The sequence below is a fragment of the Suricata suricatta genome, chromosome 1, assembly GCF_006229205.1.
Source record: "Suricata suricatta isolate VVHF042 chromosome 1, meerkat_22Aug2017_6uvM2_HiC, whole genome shotgun sequence".
Taxonomy (NCBI): Eukaryota; Metazoa; Chordata; class Mammalia; order Carnivora; family Herpestidae; genus Suricata; species Suricata suricatta.
In genome coordinates, this window is record NC_043700.1 from 47,660,208 (window position 1) to 47,677,080 (window position 16,873).

General features: G+C 41.5%; 1 protein-coding gene and 1 non-coding gene across 4 annotated transcripts in view; both read left to right on the forward strand.

Annotated features, from left to right (window-relative positions):
- The window catches only part of EXTL3 (exostosin like glycosyltransferase 3), a 75,721-nt gene extending 59,177 nt beyond the window's left edge, over positions 1–16,544 (forward strand). For all 3 annotated transcript variants that reach the window (XM_029938453.1, XM_029938454.1, XM_029938455.1), the window contains exons 5-7: positions 1,130–1,274; positions 7,076–7,204; positions 13,270–16,544. In XM_029938453.1, the coding sequence (XP_029794313.1) occupies positions 1,130–1,274; positions 7,076–7,204; positions 13,270–13,479 (484 nt within the window). In that variant the 3' untranslated portion in view covers positions 13,480–16,544. The remainder of the gene's footprint in view (positions 1–1,129; positions 1,275–7,075; positions 7,205–13,269) is intronic.
- Positions 12,150–12,288, forward strand: LOC115302980. Its single transcript, XR_003913749.1, has one exon. It is a non-coding gene; the product is annotated as a U4 spliceosomal RNA (small nuclear RNA).
- Positions 16,545–16,873: the final 329 nt, after the last annotated feature.

Here is a 16,873-nt window from a genome sequence, read left to right on the forward strand (position 1 = left end):
GTTATATGATAGAAGTTGTGGTTTCTCATGTATTGGACTAGATTAATTGCTTTCAAACTTAATTGGAGAGGGTCTTTTGGAATGAATTTTTTTTTGTGTGTTTTAGGAATTGAAGCTCCATGTAAGTGATGAGAGAGTTTCTCAAGCAGTTTAAATCTCTGTTTGGGGGTGAGATGGAGTGGGGATGTGCCGGGTGATTGCTTATGAAACTCCAGAAGCACTTCTACAGCCTGTAGGGTTCTGTAGAAGATAAGTACTTTCAGCTCTATGATTTTAGCCTGTGAAATTGAGGAACTGATTGTATTGTCTTACCTTACCTATAAATTTGGGGATGATATAAACGTTTAGCCTGGAAACATACTGAATTCTGAATTTATTATTTCTTGCATTTATGAATATTTCATCTGTATAGTCCTATCGACCACTTCTTTTGATAGTATAGGTTTTGGCCTCAGCTCTGCTCAAATCAGGAATTAAGACTATTGCACCTACTCCAGGCAGTAGTCTCCTGTGGTTAAACCAGTGGGCTCCAAGGTTTTTTTAATGGTGTACTCCCTTGGTAAAAGAAAAATTAAATATGCAATATACATAAATTATATACAAGTCCTACTGTACTAATATATTATGCTCATGTAAAAAAATTTTTAGGAAGAATAAAAATGAAAAATAGGAAATAGAACAGAAAAAATAAAAATAGAATACAGCATAGAAAAAAATAGAACTTTTCTGGAAATTAAGATTAAAAATAAATAGAAGCAGAAATTGATGTCTTTTCCTGCTTGTTGGCAGATTGCTGTACATACCCCATTTTGGAGACTCTTGACTTCTAGTTAACTCCTTTTCATGTTATTCCAGCTTGTTCTTTCTGTAAAGGTTAGAGAGGTGCCAGCTGCCAGAAGTTAGAAGTGCAGAGAGCAAGTGCTTATTAAGGAAGCTACATGTGGCACTCTGCTTGTTTTTATCCTGTTTGGCCTGTGACTGATCCTGTTATTCCAAAAAAATTTTTTAAGGAAAAAAAGAAGTAACAGCCCAAGGGCCAGAGCCTGGGAGATAGAGACAGTAATTATAAACTTTCTGATAATCACAAAACTTCATACTCAAGTCTGTGCATATACTTTTGTTTTTCGAGGGTGTGGAGAGAAGCACGGGACCGCATTGTGGGTTTCCCTGGCCGTTACCATGCGTGGGACCTCCCGCATCAGTCCTGGCTCTACAACTCCAACTACTCCTGTGAGCTGTCCATGGTGCTGACAGGTGCTGCCTTCTTTCACAAGGTAAAAAAAAGCTTGGTAAGATTGGCATGAACTTGGCTAACAGATGAGCCTTTGGGTGGTAGTGCAGTGCTGTCCTAAAGTTAGTCATTCTATGTTTCTTATATGTTCCTTTTTTTTTCTTTTAATTTTTGTAAACGTTTATTCATTTTTGAGAGAGTGTGAGTCGGGGAGGCAGAGTAAGAGGAAGACACAGAGTCCAATGCAAGCTCCAGGTTCTGAGGTGTCAGCACAGAGTCTGACATGGGGCTCGAACCCACAAACTGTGACATCATTACCTGAGCCAAAGACCGACGCTAAACTGATTGAGCCACCCAGGTGCCCCTCTTATATGTTCTCTTTATGCTAGAAGTAAGTTATTCCTATTTTTAAGGACTGTTTTCAAGATGCTTAGAGTAACTCTGGAATAAAAAGTCAAGGTAATAAGGCTGCCTGCATGTAGGCCATTAGGGAAATTCGTTTATCTTTCTGGGCATTGACTCTCCACCTTAAAACTGAGAGCTTTGGATTAAAATACCGTTGTTTTACCATTGCCATCCTAGACATGGCCTGGCTGTTCTCTTCTGATTCAGGCTAACCCACACTATCAAACCCCACTATGAGCCTTTCTAGTCATTGTGCAAGTTTTGTTTATTCCTTAGAGCTTTCACCATGGCATACATCCCAGTTTTTAATGAATATCCAAAGTGTACACCCCTGCAGTCATTAGTTTTCTCCTGTATTGTTACTGCTAGATGTTTTTGCTCCTGGCTCATCTTTCATCTATATCTTGTCTGTACTATGAAGTAGCCACTTCTATACATGGCTTTTGAATACTTGAAATGTGACTGGTCATTATTGAGATGAGCTGCAAGTGTAAAATGCACACCAGATTTTGAAAACTTAGCATGAAAGAAAGAATGTAAACTGTCTCAATAATTTTTAGGTTGATTATATGTTAAAATGAAATTATTTTAGATACACTGGATTAAATAATTCTACTTAATTTTACTGTTCCTTTTTAGTTTCTTTTTACTTTTTAAAAATGTGTCTACTAGAGAAATTTATTTATTTAAATTGTTTATGTATTTTGGAGAGAGACAGAGTGTGAGCAGGGGTGGGGTAGAGAGAGAGGGAGACACAGAATCTGAAGCAGGCTCTAGGCTCTGAGCTGTCAACACAGAGCCTGTCACAGGGCTTGAACTCATGAACTATGAGATCTTGACCTGGGCTAAAGTCTGTTGCTTAACTGACTGAGCCACTCAGGAGCCCCACTACTAGAGAATTTAAAGTGAGAGATGTGACTCACATAATATATCTTAGATAGTGTTGCTCTGTACCTTCCCTCCCAAGTACTTCCTCTGGGCTCTGAAGGATCCTTTTTCTTAGCCAATTCCCTGCACCCTTCATTTCACAGAATATCTCCTCTGTCTCTTTGACCTGATTAATAGTTGACTTTTCTTTGAGGATAGTGCTTCCCCTTTACCCTCTTCCTGTATTTCTTCCAGGGACAGTGATTGAGTCTAGTCATTTCCCCAGATATATACTTTGGAGCAGGGAAGGTATAGAGAATCATTTGTATTGCTTACTGATGACACTTCCAGACAATTCTTAGCTCTCCTATAAAACTCATTTGAGGCTCATTTTAGCATCTCTCTTGTTGCTTCCATCTAGGAACCTCCTAGTTATTCTTTCCTGGTCATCGAAGATTAGCACTTGGCCCATCATCCTGGTCTCCACTCCATGCCCTCTCTCATCCTGGGCAACTTCCACACTGCTTTCCTCATAAATGTTGAAGTGTCTTAAGAGTTCTGGCTTCTGTTTCTAGTGCTCTTCTCACTTCGTGTTTTCCCTAGACATTCTCTCATATCTCAAGGTCTTGTGGGTTAGCACCTACAGGCTGGTGATTTCTGTGTCTATATTCCAGCCTTGACTGTTCCCTGAATCGGTATCTAATGATGTTTTCAGGACATCCCCTGTATGTCCCTCTTCAGACTTCAAGCTGATATCCCAAGTTTCTTTAGTGTTTTGTTCCTCATGTATTTCATATTTCAGATGGTGGCATCTTAACCCACCTCAAACAGAACCTGGAAAGCCATCTTACTAGGGACATTTTGAACTAGACTAAGATATAATTAAACTTGCAGATTTTTTTTTCTTTTTAAAACTTAATGTGAAGCTGATCTGCTTGTTCTATCTTGAATCTCGCCGTTGTGCTTATTTTCCAGATATAGGTGGGCTTTGGTTGGGGTAGGGAATACTAGTAGGATCAGAAACTCTTGGCTGAGAAACCATATCTAACTCGGAGTTGTTTATTTTCATACTGGTCATCAGAGAAAGCGCCACCAATTTCAGTATTGTCTACTTATACTTTAAGAATTTACTTGTCTTCTGAAAAGTCTGCCTGTTCTCAAATTCTGATTGCTCTTTAAAAGTTACAATAGCCAGATCCCTTCACATTTTATGACTTTTTTTTTTAATTTAATCTTGAGACACTGAGAGAGACAGCGTGAGCAGGGAAGAGTCGGAGAGAGAGGAGACACAGAACCGGAAGCAGGCTCCAGGCTCTGACCTAGCTGTCAGCACAGAGCCTGACGCGGGACTCGAACTCAGGAATGTGAGATCTGACCTGAGCCGAAGTCGGAGGCTTAACCGACTGAGCCACCCAGGCGCCCCCCTTCACTTTTAAGTAATACATAATTTACTTAATAAACCTTAGAGGTTTTTTTCTATTTGAAAATCTAGAGCAAAGGTTATAGAGTAGCAGCCCTCAAGCCTTCTGTGGCTAACAGAAATGTTTATTTAGTCCCCCAGTGTCGGCCCATACACTGCCAGGTTTTAAACACCACAGAAGTTTACACAAAGATCTGGACTTCAGTGAACATGAAGATCAGCTTGTACCTGGGCATTGTTCCTGCCTGGCACCAATTACCTGAAGCTATGTAGCCACTATCCCCTTCTAATGGGCTTGTATCCACTTATTTGCCCCATGTCCCTCTGTTTTTCTTATACCAATTTCATTTAAGTGTCATTTATTTACCTTGCTTGTTCAGTCCTTGAAAGCAATAGAGTTGGTCATCCCTGATCTAGAGAAATCAAGTTTTCTCTTTTAAGTACCTATCAATAAAATATTTCAAACCTGTACCTCACAGATATGTGTATTTATTTAAATGCAGTACTGTACTTACAAAAATTTTTATAATGTTGGGTAAGATGAAATAATGTTTTAAAATGATATTCTCACTGAATTTTTATATTTTAATGAAAGGAAAATGATTGAATATTCTTGCTTCCTCCCCCCTTCTAGCCTTCCTTCCTTTGTTTGAATTCCAGTTAGTCAGCTGCAGTGTCATATTACTTTCAGGTGTATTCTCTTTTAAAACCTTGACTGGGCACTGTGAGTTATGGCAAGTCAGTGGTCTGTTTCTACAGTAAGCATATTTTTGCTCAGTTTTAGTCACGGTCCGTGTACAAAATGCCATATTGCTTATTAAGTCATGATATTCATCCAGTAATTTGGTAGCATTTTGTTAAAATCTGCCTAGAATTTTAATCTTCTGAAATGCCATTTAAAATTTTTTTTTTTAAGCAAACTAAAGAGAAAGTGTTACTTTTTCTTGGGGGTAGGTTCTACATCCATTGAAAGTTCATTTAAAATATTTCTAAAGAGGCTACAAAAAGTTTTTATATGTTTTTAAAATGTACAGTATGAAAGCATTTATTGATTTATGGTATCAATCATAATCACATAATGGTGGAGCTACTTCTAAACAGTTTGTGTTCATAATGCTTTCTCCATATTTTTTAAAAAAGACATTTCGTTGTTGTTTTCATTCTCCTGCCCGTTGTTGAGGATATGGATTATGTTCTATACCTATGTTCTCATTCACACACTGATGGTAGCCACTGGCCATTTAAAGGGTCAGCAGACTCCTGGGTGGCTCAGTTGGTTAAGCATCCCACTCTTGATTTTGGCTCAGGTCAGAATCTTTCATTTTGTGAGATCAAGCCTTGCTTCAGGTTCTGCACTAACACCACAGAGCTGCTTGGGATTCTCTCCCTCTCTCTCTCTCTCTCTGCCCCTTGCCTGCTCTCTCAAAATAAATAAAGCTTAAAAAAAAATACAGGGTCAACAAATTTTAATCATCTTCCTATAAGAGAAAAAAGTATAAATTCATTTTTTAAGTTCACTTAAGTACTTTGCCATAAGATAACCAGCAAAATACTGTGTGGTACAAAAATCTTATGATTATTTCACTACACAGATTCTAACTATTTAAGGTAATAAAATATTTAAAGAAGTTTTATTGGGCACCTTACCTATTCACTTGTCATTAGCACATTGCAACATATCATAATTAATAATTGCCTTGTTGTATAGCATTTGTCCATTTGTGTGGTATAAGTATTTTTACTGTGGCTGATTTCAAGCTATGGACAGGAGTCTCTGAACTTGGAGTTAGGAAGGGCTGGGCAGTTCTGCACCATTATATAATATTTTCACCATAGAGATATGGTAGATATAAATAACCTCAAGATAACAGAAAACTGTAATAAATAATAGTAAGATAATTAGGTGATATGCTTTAGGTATTTATTGGTTTGTATTTATTGGTTTTAATATACCTTAATTTTAAGTTTATGTAATTATATTTTTAATAATGGCTGTTTTTCATAACACGCTCACAGAATTCCTAAACAGTCTCACAAAATTCTTAAAAATTTAGCAATTGACATTCATTAGCAAGTGTAAGCCAGTTTTAGCACACCATTTTGTGGGCCTTTCAGGACAATTTTAAGACAGTGGGCTTTGGGGCACCTGGGTAACTCAGTCAGAAGCATCCGACTTCGGCTCAGGTCATGACACAGAGCCTGGAGCCTGCTTCAGATTTTGTGTCTCCGTCTCTCTCTGCCCTTCCCCTGCTTGCACTCTGTCTCTCTCTCTCTTAAAAATAAAATAAAACATTAAAAAGGTAGGCTTTTACTCTGAGTGAGATGAAAAGCCATTAAGGGGTTTTGGACTGGTATTTTCAGTTGGTCTTGTGTTTGAACATGACCTCTCTGCTGTGCATAGAATGGACTGTAAGGAAGAAATCATGACAGCAGGGAAACTGTTTAGGGGACTGTGAATAATCCAGGCAAAAGATGATGGTGGCTTGGAGCAGGGAGTAGCCCGTGGCAATGGTTGAGAAGTAATCAGATTCTAGAATCCCTATGTCAAGGAACTGAGGGAATGGATGTTTTATGGCTCAATAACCAGGCTTTCCCCCTCACTTATCTCTTATTGCCATTGTCACAGATAGAATGTTGTTCAGCTGAACTGCTGTCCAACCTAATTTGAAGAATCTTGTGATAATGGCAATTTGGATGGGATAATTCTTTATTATTGTAGAAGATCTGCCTTGTAGGATATTTAGTATCCTTGGCCCCAACTCCCTAAATAAAAGTCAGTAGTGATTCCACTAATGATTGTCACACCCATCTCCCCGCCCCTACACTTCCTAATAGCCCCTAGATCCATGTGTATATATGTATTTTTAAATTTTAAATGTTTGTTTATTATTGAGGCAGAGAGAAACAAAACATGAGTGGAGGAGGGACAGAGAGAGACAGGGAGACACAAAATCTGAAGCAAGCTCCAGGCTCTAAGCTGTCAGCACAGAGCCCGATGAGGGGCTCGAACTCACAAGCCGTGAGATCATGACCTGTGCCAAAGTTGGACACTTAACTGACTGAGCCACCCAGGCGTCCCTGTATATTTTTGCTGAAAACCTAAGAACTGTGGCCTGTAACAGAGTTTGTGGTTCTTTTTCTGCCTCTGACAGTATTATGCCTACCTGTATTCTTACGTGATGCCCCAGGCCATCCGAGACATGGTGGATGAATACATCAACTGTGAGGACATTGCCATGAACTTCCTTGTCTCCCACATCACTCGGAAACCCCCCATCAAGGTGAGGGTCCCAGTACTTCTGGAACTGGTGGGTGCATGCGTACTTCACTCGCTGGTTTTGTGGTAGTGCAGTAGTGCTGAACCAGACCTCAGGGTCCTCATCTGCGGTTGTCGCAGGCTTGAGTGAGTTGTTCATACCGGGCCTCCTCACCACTCAGGTGGAAGTGGACAGAACACAGACGGTTTGGAACCTGGATGGGGAAAATGTTACATCTTTAATTTTCACTAATCTCTAACTGGAATTTGCGTTTCCATCAGTTATCAAACATGCTACAGTTCCTAACAGTATTTACAGTAACTGTGATTTGTCACCAATACAACTGACAGATATCTTCATATCACATTACATTTGTTGCTACATCTTAAAGTATTATTTATGTTCACCACTCCTTTGAAGTTATGGTAATTATTAACTTCTCTATAGATCCATGGCACAAAAGATTTAAGGTTTCTGTGTTAATATACGTAAAGCTCTAAGAATAGTGCCTGGCATATAAGTAATACTATGAAAGGCATTTACTCAAAAACATGAGTTAATAATAATTGGGTGGATATTTCATTCTTTTTATGTTTTGAAGGTAAGTTATAGACGAAGTAATTACCAGCATATGCTAATGACACTCTCATCATATCTGTAGTGGTCGCAGAGTGGCAACCAGAGGACCTTGGGTCCAAGCAACAAAGCATAAAGGGAGAGAGAGAAAAGTGATTGGGGGCCTTATGCATTCATTTATGCCTAATCAAACCTTTTCTCAAGTATGGCTCAGCATTATAACTTAGCTCCTGATTACCCTGTAGTTTTTTTTTTTCTTTTTTCTATTCCTGGGCCTTCTGCTAAAGCCTCACAAGAGAAAAATAATTAGCAAAACAGTGCACCAAAAGTGTTAAAAATTTTTTTTACGTTTTATTTATTTACTTATTTATTTTTGAGAAAGAGAGAGTGCGAGCAGGGGGAGGTCAGAGAGAGAGAGGGAGATACAGAATCTGAAGCAGGCTCCAGGCTCTGAGCTAGCTGTCAGCACGGAGCCCGACACGGGGCTCAAACCCACAATCGTGAGATCATGACCTGAGCCAAAGCCAGATGCTCAACCGACTGGGTTAAAACCCCACCAAAAGGGTTTTTAAACTATGAATAATAGCCATTACAATTATTTATAAAAAGTATAGTATGTTTTCCAGGCATAGTGATAGATATTAAACTAATTAAGTATTAAACGAAAATCTTTGTTTTCATTTTATGTGATGTTAAACAGATGAAAAGCACACTTCCTTATAAACTTTAAGGTAGAGAGACATGGGTCTTAGAAATTAATGATCAATGCAATTTTCTTTTCTTTCCTTATCCTTTCTTATGTGACCAAGGACTAAACCTGATCCAAGATGTATGCTTCTATTTATACTTCCCTAGTAGATCAGAAGACATTATCCATGAAAATTTAAAGTATCTGAGTGATTAGGTACCTAATATATCATCAGTTACCTGAAGCACTCACAGACATGATGAATTTTTCATCTTTATTAAAGCATGTTTGTCTGCCATATTATTAGGTCAGTGTTTCATGAGCCAGACCATCTCTTCAGTGCAGAGAGGGACACAGAAATAATTTGCACTTGGTATACACGATCCTTATCAAGTAAAAACTTGAAAAATAAGTATTCTCTGTGAATTTTCTCAATTCTATGGGAATGTAAGAAGAGTTCAAGATTAGGATCACTCTTTTAAATCAAAAGCTCAATAAAGTAAAAATGTCTTCAAATTCTTAGTTAATTCCTTCAAATTGTGAGTCCAGTTACTTACTTCATAGTATAGAACCAGTTTGAGCTAAATATTCTAAGTAATTTACCTAATTTTAATAGTATTGGGTGTATGTACTATTTTATGTTCTAAAATAATCTTTTTTTCCTCTATCTACTTCAAATTTTCAGTGCCAAACTATATTCTATCCCTTGTTATGATTAGAAGGTGTAACTGTTTTATACAACTAGCAAATGTGTTCTTTCAAAAATGTTAACATCAGAGGTGCTCCTGGGTGGCTCAGTCGGTTGAGGGTCTGACTTGATTTTGGCTCAGGTATAATGATCCCAGGCTCATGGGGTCCAGCCTCTTGTCAGGCCATCAGGCTCTGTGCTGAGTGTGAAGCCTGCTTGGGATATTCTCTCTCCCCCTCTCTCCCCCTTTCTTCCTCCCCCTGCCCCACTTTCCTGCTTGTGCTCCCCCCTCCAAAGTGCAATAATAATAATAATATAAAATGTCAATATTTTAACAATACTGACTAAAAGAACTGTGAATTAGTTTCATATTATTGCTTTGAATAATGTACTGTTATCATTCGAGGAGGAGAAAGATCTAGAATGTAAATAGGCTTCATTCAGAAGAAAGGACATAAGGGGCATCTGGGTGGTGCAGTTGGTTAAGTGTCTGACTTCGGCTCAGGTCATGATCTCATGGTACATGAGTTCAAGCCCCATGAGGGGCTCTGCTCTAACAACAGGAACCTGTTTGGGATTCTCTGTCTCCCTCTCTCTCTGCTCCTCCCCCACTTCACAGACTGTCTCTCAAAAATAAACATTAAAAACACACACAAAGGATTTAAAAGCTCAGCAAGCATTGAGAAAGAAGTGGAGTGATAAGGAAGTAAAGGGAGGAAGTATAACTATGTATCTTAATTCTCTGGTAATAAGAGAGTCTCACCATCTACTGAAGGGTTTTCCTTTCTGTTCCTTTGCCTGATACTAATCTTCTCTTAGACTGGGTTACCTGGAACATTCCCACATAAAATATAATCTGTAGTATTGGTTAAGTGTTAAAAGTTCGGACTTCATTTTATAGTATAGTTGTTGTTTCATGTTTCTAAATTCCTTTGCTTTGTTACATAATATCATGCTTTATAATATATAAACACATACCCCAAAATCTGTATAAATGTATTTTATAAATACACTGGGGTTGCAGTCTCAAATTTTTTTTGGGGGGGGGCAAATGATTAGAAACCACATTGTGGGGCACATGATTAGAAACCACTACTTTAGTGAAAACAGCATAAAATATCTTTTTGTGTCAAATGGGATTATTGCAGGGCAGTCTCCTCTGTGGTTGGATCCTGGTGTGTGGGATGAGGAGGCAGAACAGAGTTGAATACCGCATATAGATGCTGTTTGATAATACCCTTCTCTTGATGAATCCTTTTTTTTTTTTATAAATGTTTGTTTATTTTTGAGAGACAGAGAGAGACAGAACACAAGTGGGGGAGGGGCAGAGACAGTGGGAGACACAGAATCTGAAGCAGGCTCCAGGCCCTGAACTGTCAGCACAAGCCTGACATGGGGCTCAAACTCACAAACCACGAGATCATGACCTGAACTGAAGTCAGATGCTTAAGCAACCCAGGTGCCCCTCTGGACGAACTCTTGATGCCCATCTCCTGTTTCAGTGAGGGTTGGGGGAAAGTGGTAACTCATTGCTCCCCGTACCTTGCAAGGATCCTGTGAGAACTGGAGAAGTGGGGGGCCTGGTGGGCTCCTTCACAGGACCACCTCTGTGGAAGTCCTGACGCCCTCAGACTTTTGTGTGATGAACAGCCCCTTGGAGCACTGACCACTGCTTCCTGGTTTAACCCTGGAGACCTGGGTGCTGACAGCTATGATTGGCTATATGTGATGTTTACTCCTTAGCGAAAAACTATGAGACGGGCCATTTGAGCTTAATTTCTTCCCTCAATTTATAATAGTAATAATAATAATTTTAAAATTATTTGGTAAAAGATTTATTCAGAAAGAAAGAAAAATTACTCAAGCTTTTTGGGATATTTCTTTTGGTTCTCTGTGGTGGTAGCCTTTTCATTTTTATTTTTTAAAAATACGTGGGGCACCTGGGTGGCTCAGTTGGTTAAGCCTCCAACTTCAGCTCAGGTCAGATCTCACGTTCTTGGGTTCGAGCCCCGCGTCAGGCTCTGTGCTGACAACTCAGAGCCTGGAGCCTGCTTCTGGTTCTGTGTCTCCTTCTCTTTCTGCCCCTCCCCTTCTCATTCTCTGTTTTCTCTGTATCAAAAATAAATAAAACATTTAAAAAATTATTTAAAAAATATGTACTTTTTTTGTAGTCTGCTTTTTAAAAAGTTGACAGTAAATTTTCTGGTTCTGGCAGTGTCATGGACTAGGTAACCTAAAACTAACATGTTTTTAGTGTTTACATAAGAAACTTTCTTTTCTGCTGTATAGTTGGGCATATTATAAGCCAGAAAGGAAGGGGGAATTAAAAATCAGAGTGGCAAGCACGTAAGGGGCCTCTGGGGCTTCCTTGGCTAGGATGCTGTTAATTTAGTCCTTCTAGAGGCTTGTGTTTCATCACTCCTGTGAAAAGGAGTGCAGAACCGTTGGGCCTTTTAAAGGCAGAGAATCGGATATGTCTATACATGCTTATATACATGCTTATATATATATATATATACAAAACACTTGCTACTCCTGGTTTACAACATATGAATGAAATCTTTTTAAAAAAGGAAGAATATACCAAACATGCATACCCAGCAGTTTTGCCAGATACTGACATCTTACCTTATTTGTTTCAGATTATATATTTTTCTTCCTTTCTCAGAAATGAAACAGGTGCCTGGATGGCTCAGTCGGTTAAGCATCCAACTTCGGCCCAGGTCACGATCTCACAGTTTGTGAGTTCGAGCTACGTGTCAGGCTCTGTGCTGATGGCTCAAAGCCTGGAGTCTGCTTTGGATTCTTTGTCTTGTTCTCTCTCTGCCCCTCCCCTGCTTGCGCTCTGTCTCTCAAAAATAAATAAATGTAAAAAAAATTAAAATAAAAAGCATTACAAATAGAGGAGATGCTGTGTATCACACTCCTTTTGTTCATTCCTCTCCTGCTGGGTCATGGCTGCATGTACCTTCATTTATACTTGATAATGCCAAGCTTTCTTCAAAATAGATGTACCAAGCTCTGCACAGTGGCAGTATCGTAGCCAGTGAGGTTTATCTGAGGCATGATTATTGCTAATCAAAATAGATGTACCAACGATGGACATTCTCACCCACACTGTATAATAGTTGCAGTTTCTACACATCTTTACTAACATTTGGTACTGTTACACTTTCATTTTTGCCTATTTGATAGGTATAAATTGTATCCCATTGTTTTAATTTACACTTGCCTAATTATTACAGAGGTTGAGCACTTTTCTGTGTTCCTTGGTCATTCTCCCCTGTGCCGACGGGGTTTTATGTTATTTGTCTGCCACATTGCTGATCGTGAAGCTGTTACATTATTCATTATGCTTTTCTAATTGCTTGAAATTTCATCAGCATCATCATAACTACTGCTATATAACCACTTTTCCATGCCTTTAAATATAATTTTCCTAAACCTCTTTTTTTCCAGACATTTTTTAAATGTTTATTTTTCAGAGAGAGAGGGAAAGTGGGGAAGGCAGAGAGACAGAGTGGGAGCAGGGGAGGGAGAGAGAGAGAGAGAGAGAGAGAGAGAGAGGGAGAAACAGAATTGATAGCAGGCTCCAGGCTTTGAGCTGTTAGCATAGAGCCCAATGGGGGGCACAAATTCACATGCTCTGGGAGATCATGACCTGAGCTGAAGTCTGACGCTTAACAGACTGAGCCACCCAGGGGCCCCTCTAGGCTTCTTTTTTAGTGGTTGTGTAGTATTTTATAATTATTTAAATAGCACCCTTTTGATGGGTACTTTTCCAGTATTTTGCTATTAAAAACATTGATGAAATGAATGAGCTCGCACCTACATCTTGCTCTGCACCAAGATAAACACTAGAGGTGGAGTTACTGAGATAAGTAATGCTATGCATTATAAGGCTCTTGGTATCTACAGTTCAGGTTAGCTGGAAGGAGCACCCTTTCTGATGATATGTACATATGTAACAGGGAGCCTGGGCTGTGGCTCTTGACTTGCTCTGTGGGTGAACGTGGCTGCCAAGGGTCCCTGTCTTCTTTGGGAAATTGGAAGCATCTGATTGGTTAAACTGCAGGATTTCTGTCCCGCTAGCACCTGCAATTCTCACTCTGTGTGCTCTTTCTTTCCTATTCCCAGGTGACCTCTAGGTGGACTTTCCGATGCCCAGGATGCCCGCAGGCCCTGTCACACGATGATTCCCACTTTCATGAGCGGCACAAATGTATCAACTTTTTTGTCAAGGTGTATGGCTATATGCCCCTGCTGTACACTCAGTTCAGGGTGGACTCTGTGCTCTTCAAAACCCGCCTGCCCCACGACAAGACCAAGTGCTTCAAGTTCATCTAGGGGCATTGCAAGTTTTGGGGAGAGGATGAGCAGAGAGGGGGAGATGGCTTCTTAGGTTCCTAGACATTGAAGGACCTCAGGGACGTCCGCTAGGTGGGTGGCCCGTGCCCTCTGCTGGGAGAGGCGGTAGGAAAGTGGAGAGGAAATAGCCTTCTTTCTCTTAAAGTCGGCCACACTGGGCCTGGAACCCTGGTCCGAGGACACTGGGGTTCCCTATACAGGGCACTGACTTATAGCTTACACTGAGGACCATGGGGACTCCGGAGAGTCACTCACGTAGTTCATAAGCCTAGGACAGCTGGTTTGCTGGTTTGGATTTTTAAATTCAGTAACAGCTATTATTATTTAAGAGGAAAAAGTTTCAGATTTGCCATTCAAGGCTTATTTATATATATATGTGTGTGTGTGTGTGTGTATGTGTATATACACATATATATGTGTGTATATATGTTTATATATATATGCACACACACTCTCACATACATATACATATACATATATATATATATATATATTTGGGGAGAAGTTTGAAATTTCTGCCTGATTCACAAAGTGTGGGACCCACTAGGTCTTCTGATGTTCTGTATGTTGGCGGAGACGGATCCTGGCCTCATGGTATCTAGCTCATCCTTAAAGATCATCTTCGTACTCCCTAGGGCATCAGTGTGCAGAAACAAAAATGGGCCAGGCCTGGCCTGGGGCCTGGACGAGATAAGCTGTGTCGGTTAGTTCCTTCCCCCATCTGTTGCCACCCGGCGATCTGGAACTCGCATCTTCCTGTCGCTTGAGTCTGTGGGGAGGACCTACACCCCTGGGAACAGCGGAGCTTCCCCATGCTGGATTCCGTGGTTCTGAGGATGCACCGTTAGGCTGTGCTGTCCCAGAACTTGTCCTGCGCCCCTGTTCTCGCCCCTTGGAAAGAGAAGAATGAGGAAGGAGTGAGACCTGAAGATAGCTCTCCCAGATGGCTCTTTTTGTTCGGCCCTCCTCGTAAACACGTGTGCTTTGGCTTCAGGCTTTCCTGAAAGTTCTCTCTCGTGTAAGAGAACAGAGAACTGGTGGGCCGCACTTCCAGGTGTGATCTGCAGTGGTTTGCGGGTTGGCCTACTCTCTCGGGCATAGAACGAGCGAGCATCCTTTGCGGATCCCCACCCGGCTGGCCGGGAAGTCTTACAGCAAGGCGCCTGCCTTGGGATAAATACCTTGGTGAAATTCACCTTCTCCTCCGCCTTTGTCTGGACCTGTACCCTCTGTTACCTGTAGTTTTTAGATCCTTCATGCCAGGTTGGTTCCAGGACCCCTTGAGGTTTGGTATGTGCCAGAACGATAAGAAGATCTAATTTGTTATGTTAAGCTCCAATCCAGCCTGAGATTTCACAGACACTTGTACCCATGTTACCACTTTCTACTCCGGGTTTACATTTCTATTCCATGGGCTGAAATGGAAATAAGCTATTTTTTTTTTTTTTTTTTTTTTTTTTTGGTGATAGTGGCAGTAGGGGAACGGAAGAGGGTATCAGTGGCATTTGGCAGGGATTTAGCCCATGGCTTCTACCATTTTTCTGGACCCCACTTTCTTTCAGTGGAGTTGAATATAGGTGGTTTCTGACAGCTGGACAAAAGCTCAGGTCTGTCCTGGTCATGCACATGCCTTAAGCCAGTTCTGTCTTCCCCAGACCTTGACATCCTGTGCTTCTATTTCGTGGGGGCACATTCTCTTCTGACCTGTCTATATCAGTGGGTCTCTTCAAGTGTCATTTCGAAGCCAGACTCTGTCCCGTAGATCCCATCCAGCTGGAAGGCTAGCTGGACCTAAGAAACCTCCCATCCTTGGCAGACAAGACCATGGCCGTGCCTAGGACTTGAGTCATCCAGAGGTTCCCACTGACATCTTCCTGTCACTCTCCCACAGAGGCAGCTACCCAGGAAATTCAATTCTGCTTCTCGGCAATCCAGCAAAGGGGTCCAGACTCCCTGCATCCTAACTTTCTAACTACCCTTTTCTTGACTCCTGCCTTTATTCTTTTTAGCAGTAGCCTTCTTCCCTCCGGGGAGCCAAAGAGTGTGGTGTTTTGAGCTATATATGTGGCTGCTATTTTTATCTTGTTTATTTTAATGTGAGGGAACTCATAAACTGACTTTCAGTGGGACCTGGTGAGAGAAGAGCAGACTGTGTTAGGACCCCCAATAGTGGAGCCAGGTTCTTGGGTCCCTGAATGCTGGTGGTGGATCCAGGAGTAGTTGAGTGGTCTGAGATTATGGATGACATCAAAGATACTGCAGGAAGGGCTAGGACATCAGAGCCCCTGACAAGGCGAGCACTGTTTTGACCTGAATGGGACACTAACTCGAAGGACTCTGAACAGCAGGCTCTGGTGGACACTGGCCATGTTCTTAAGAGACACTCCTCAGTAGCAAGAGGCGGGCATCAGACCTTTTATGTTGCTTGATTAGGTGCTCCTGGAGAATGAATGGCTGCTGCTTTTTGTAAGGTGGGTTAGGGAGAGGCCCCGCTCCATGCTTCAAATGCCTCTGATGCTAATCTGTCACCTTGGGAAACACAGATGTCATCTCTACCATGTAACTGTGACTCATTTGAAGGATGAAAACCGCTCATATGGGTTTCCCCAGCTGTCTGGAGGTAACACTTGTTGCCTAGTCTTTGCTCCCGGGGCCCAGAACATCCTTGTCCCCAGGTAGCCAGTTTGCTCTCCACCATGAGGGGCATTCATCGAAGTGAGCGCCTCCCCAAGGTGCTCCTCAGGCCGTCCTGAGCCTTTGCACCCCTGGCAGCGGCGTCCATCTGGTGTGGAGAGCTCCTCAGGCCGGGCCTGCTCGTGGTCGGCGGGGTCCTGTCTCGGCAGGTGGGGGCGGTCTGCGAGGGAGCTGCCTGTGTGTGTCCTCAGGGAGCTCCCGCTTTGAAATGATATGTCGAAGAGGGAAGTCTTTGATGTCCATGCCATGTCCATCCGCCCCACCCTTTTTCCAGTCATGAGCACAATGGTCTTACGTTGGATTTTTGTAAAAAAAAAAAAAAAATAAAATAAATGGAGACTTTAACTCAAGCAGCCTGGAGGTCCTTTGTGGTTTTCCTCTGCAGGGACAGAAGAGTGACCCAAGAGGAGGTGCCTGCCTGGTTCCAGGGAGCCACCAGCCAGCTGGGGACCGTGGCCGCATAAGGCCATGGGCTGTGTGATGTGGTCTCAGAGCAGCCTGCACCCTTGAACCTGGGTGATGCTGTAAATACACATGGACGGGGGCAGCCTTGCCTGGGTCTGTTTCTGGGATTAGCCATTTGATTACATAGAAAGGGATTTGGGTGTCCTTTAACTGAATTGAGTGGGGTATAGGATGGCATGTGCCACATTATACCTCCTTCCTTTTTTCATGGTAA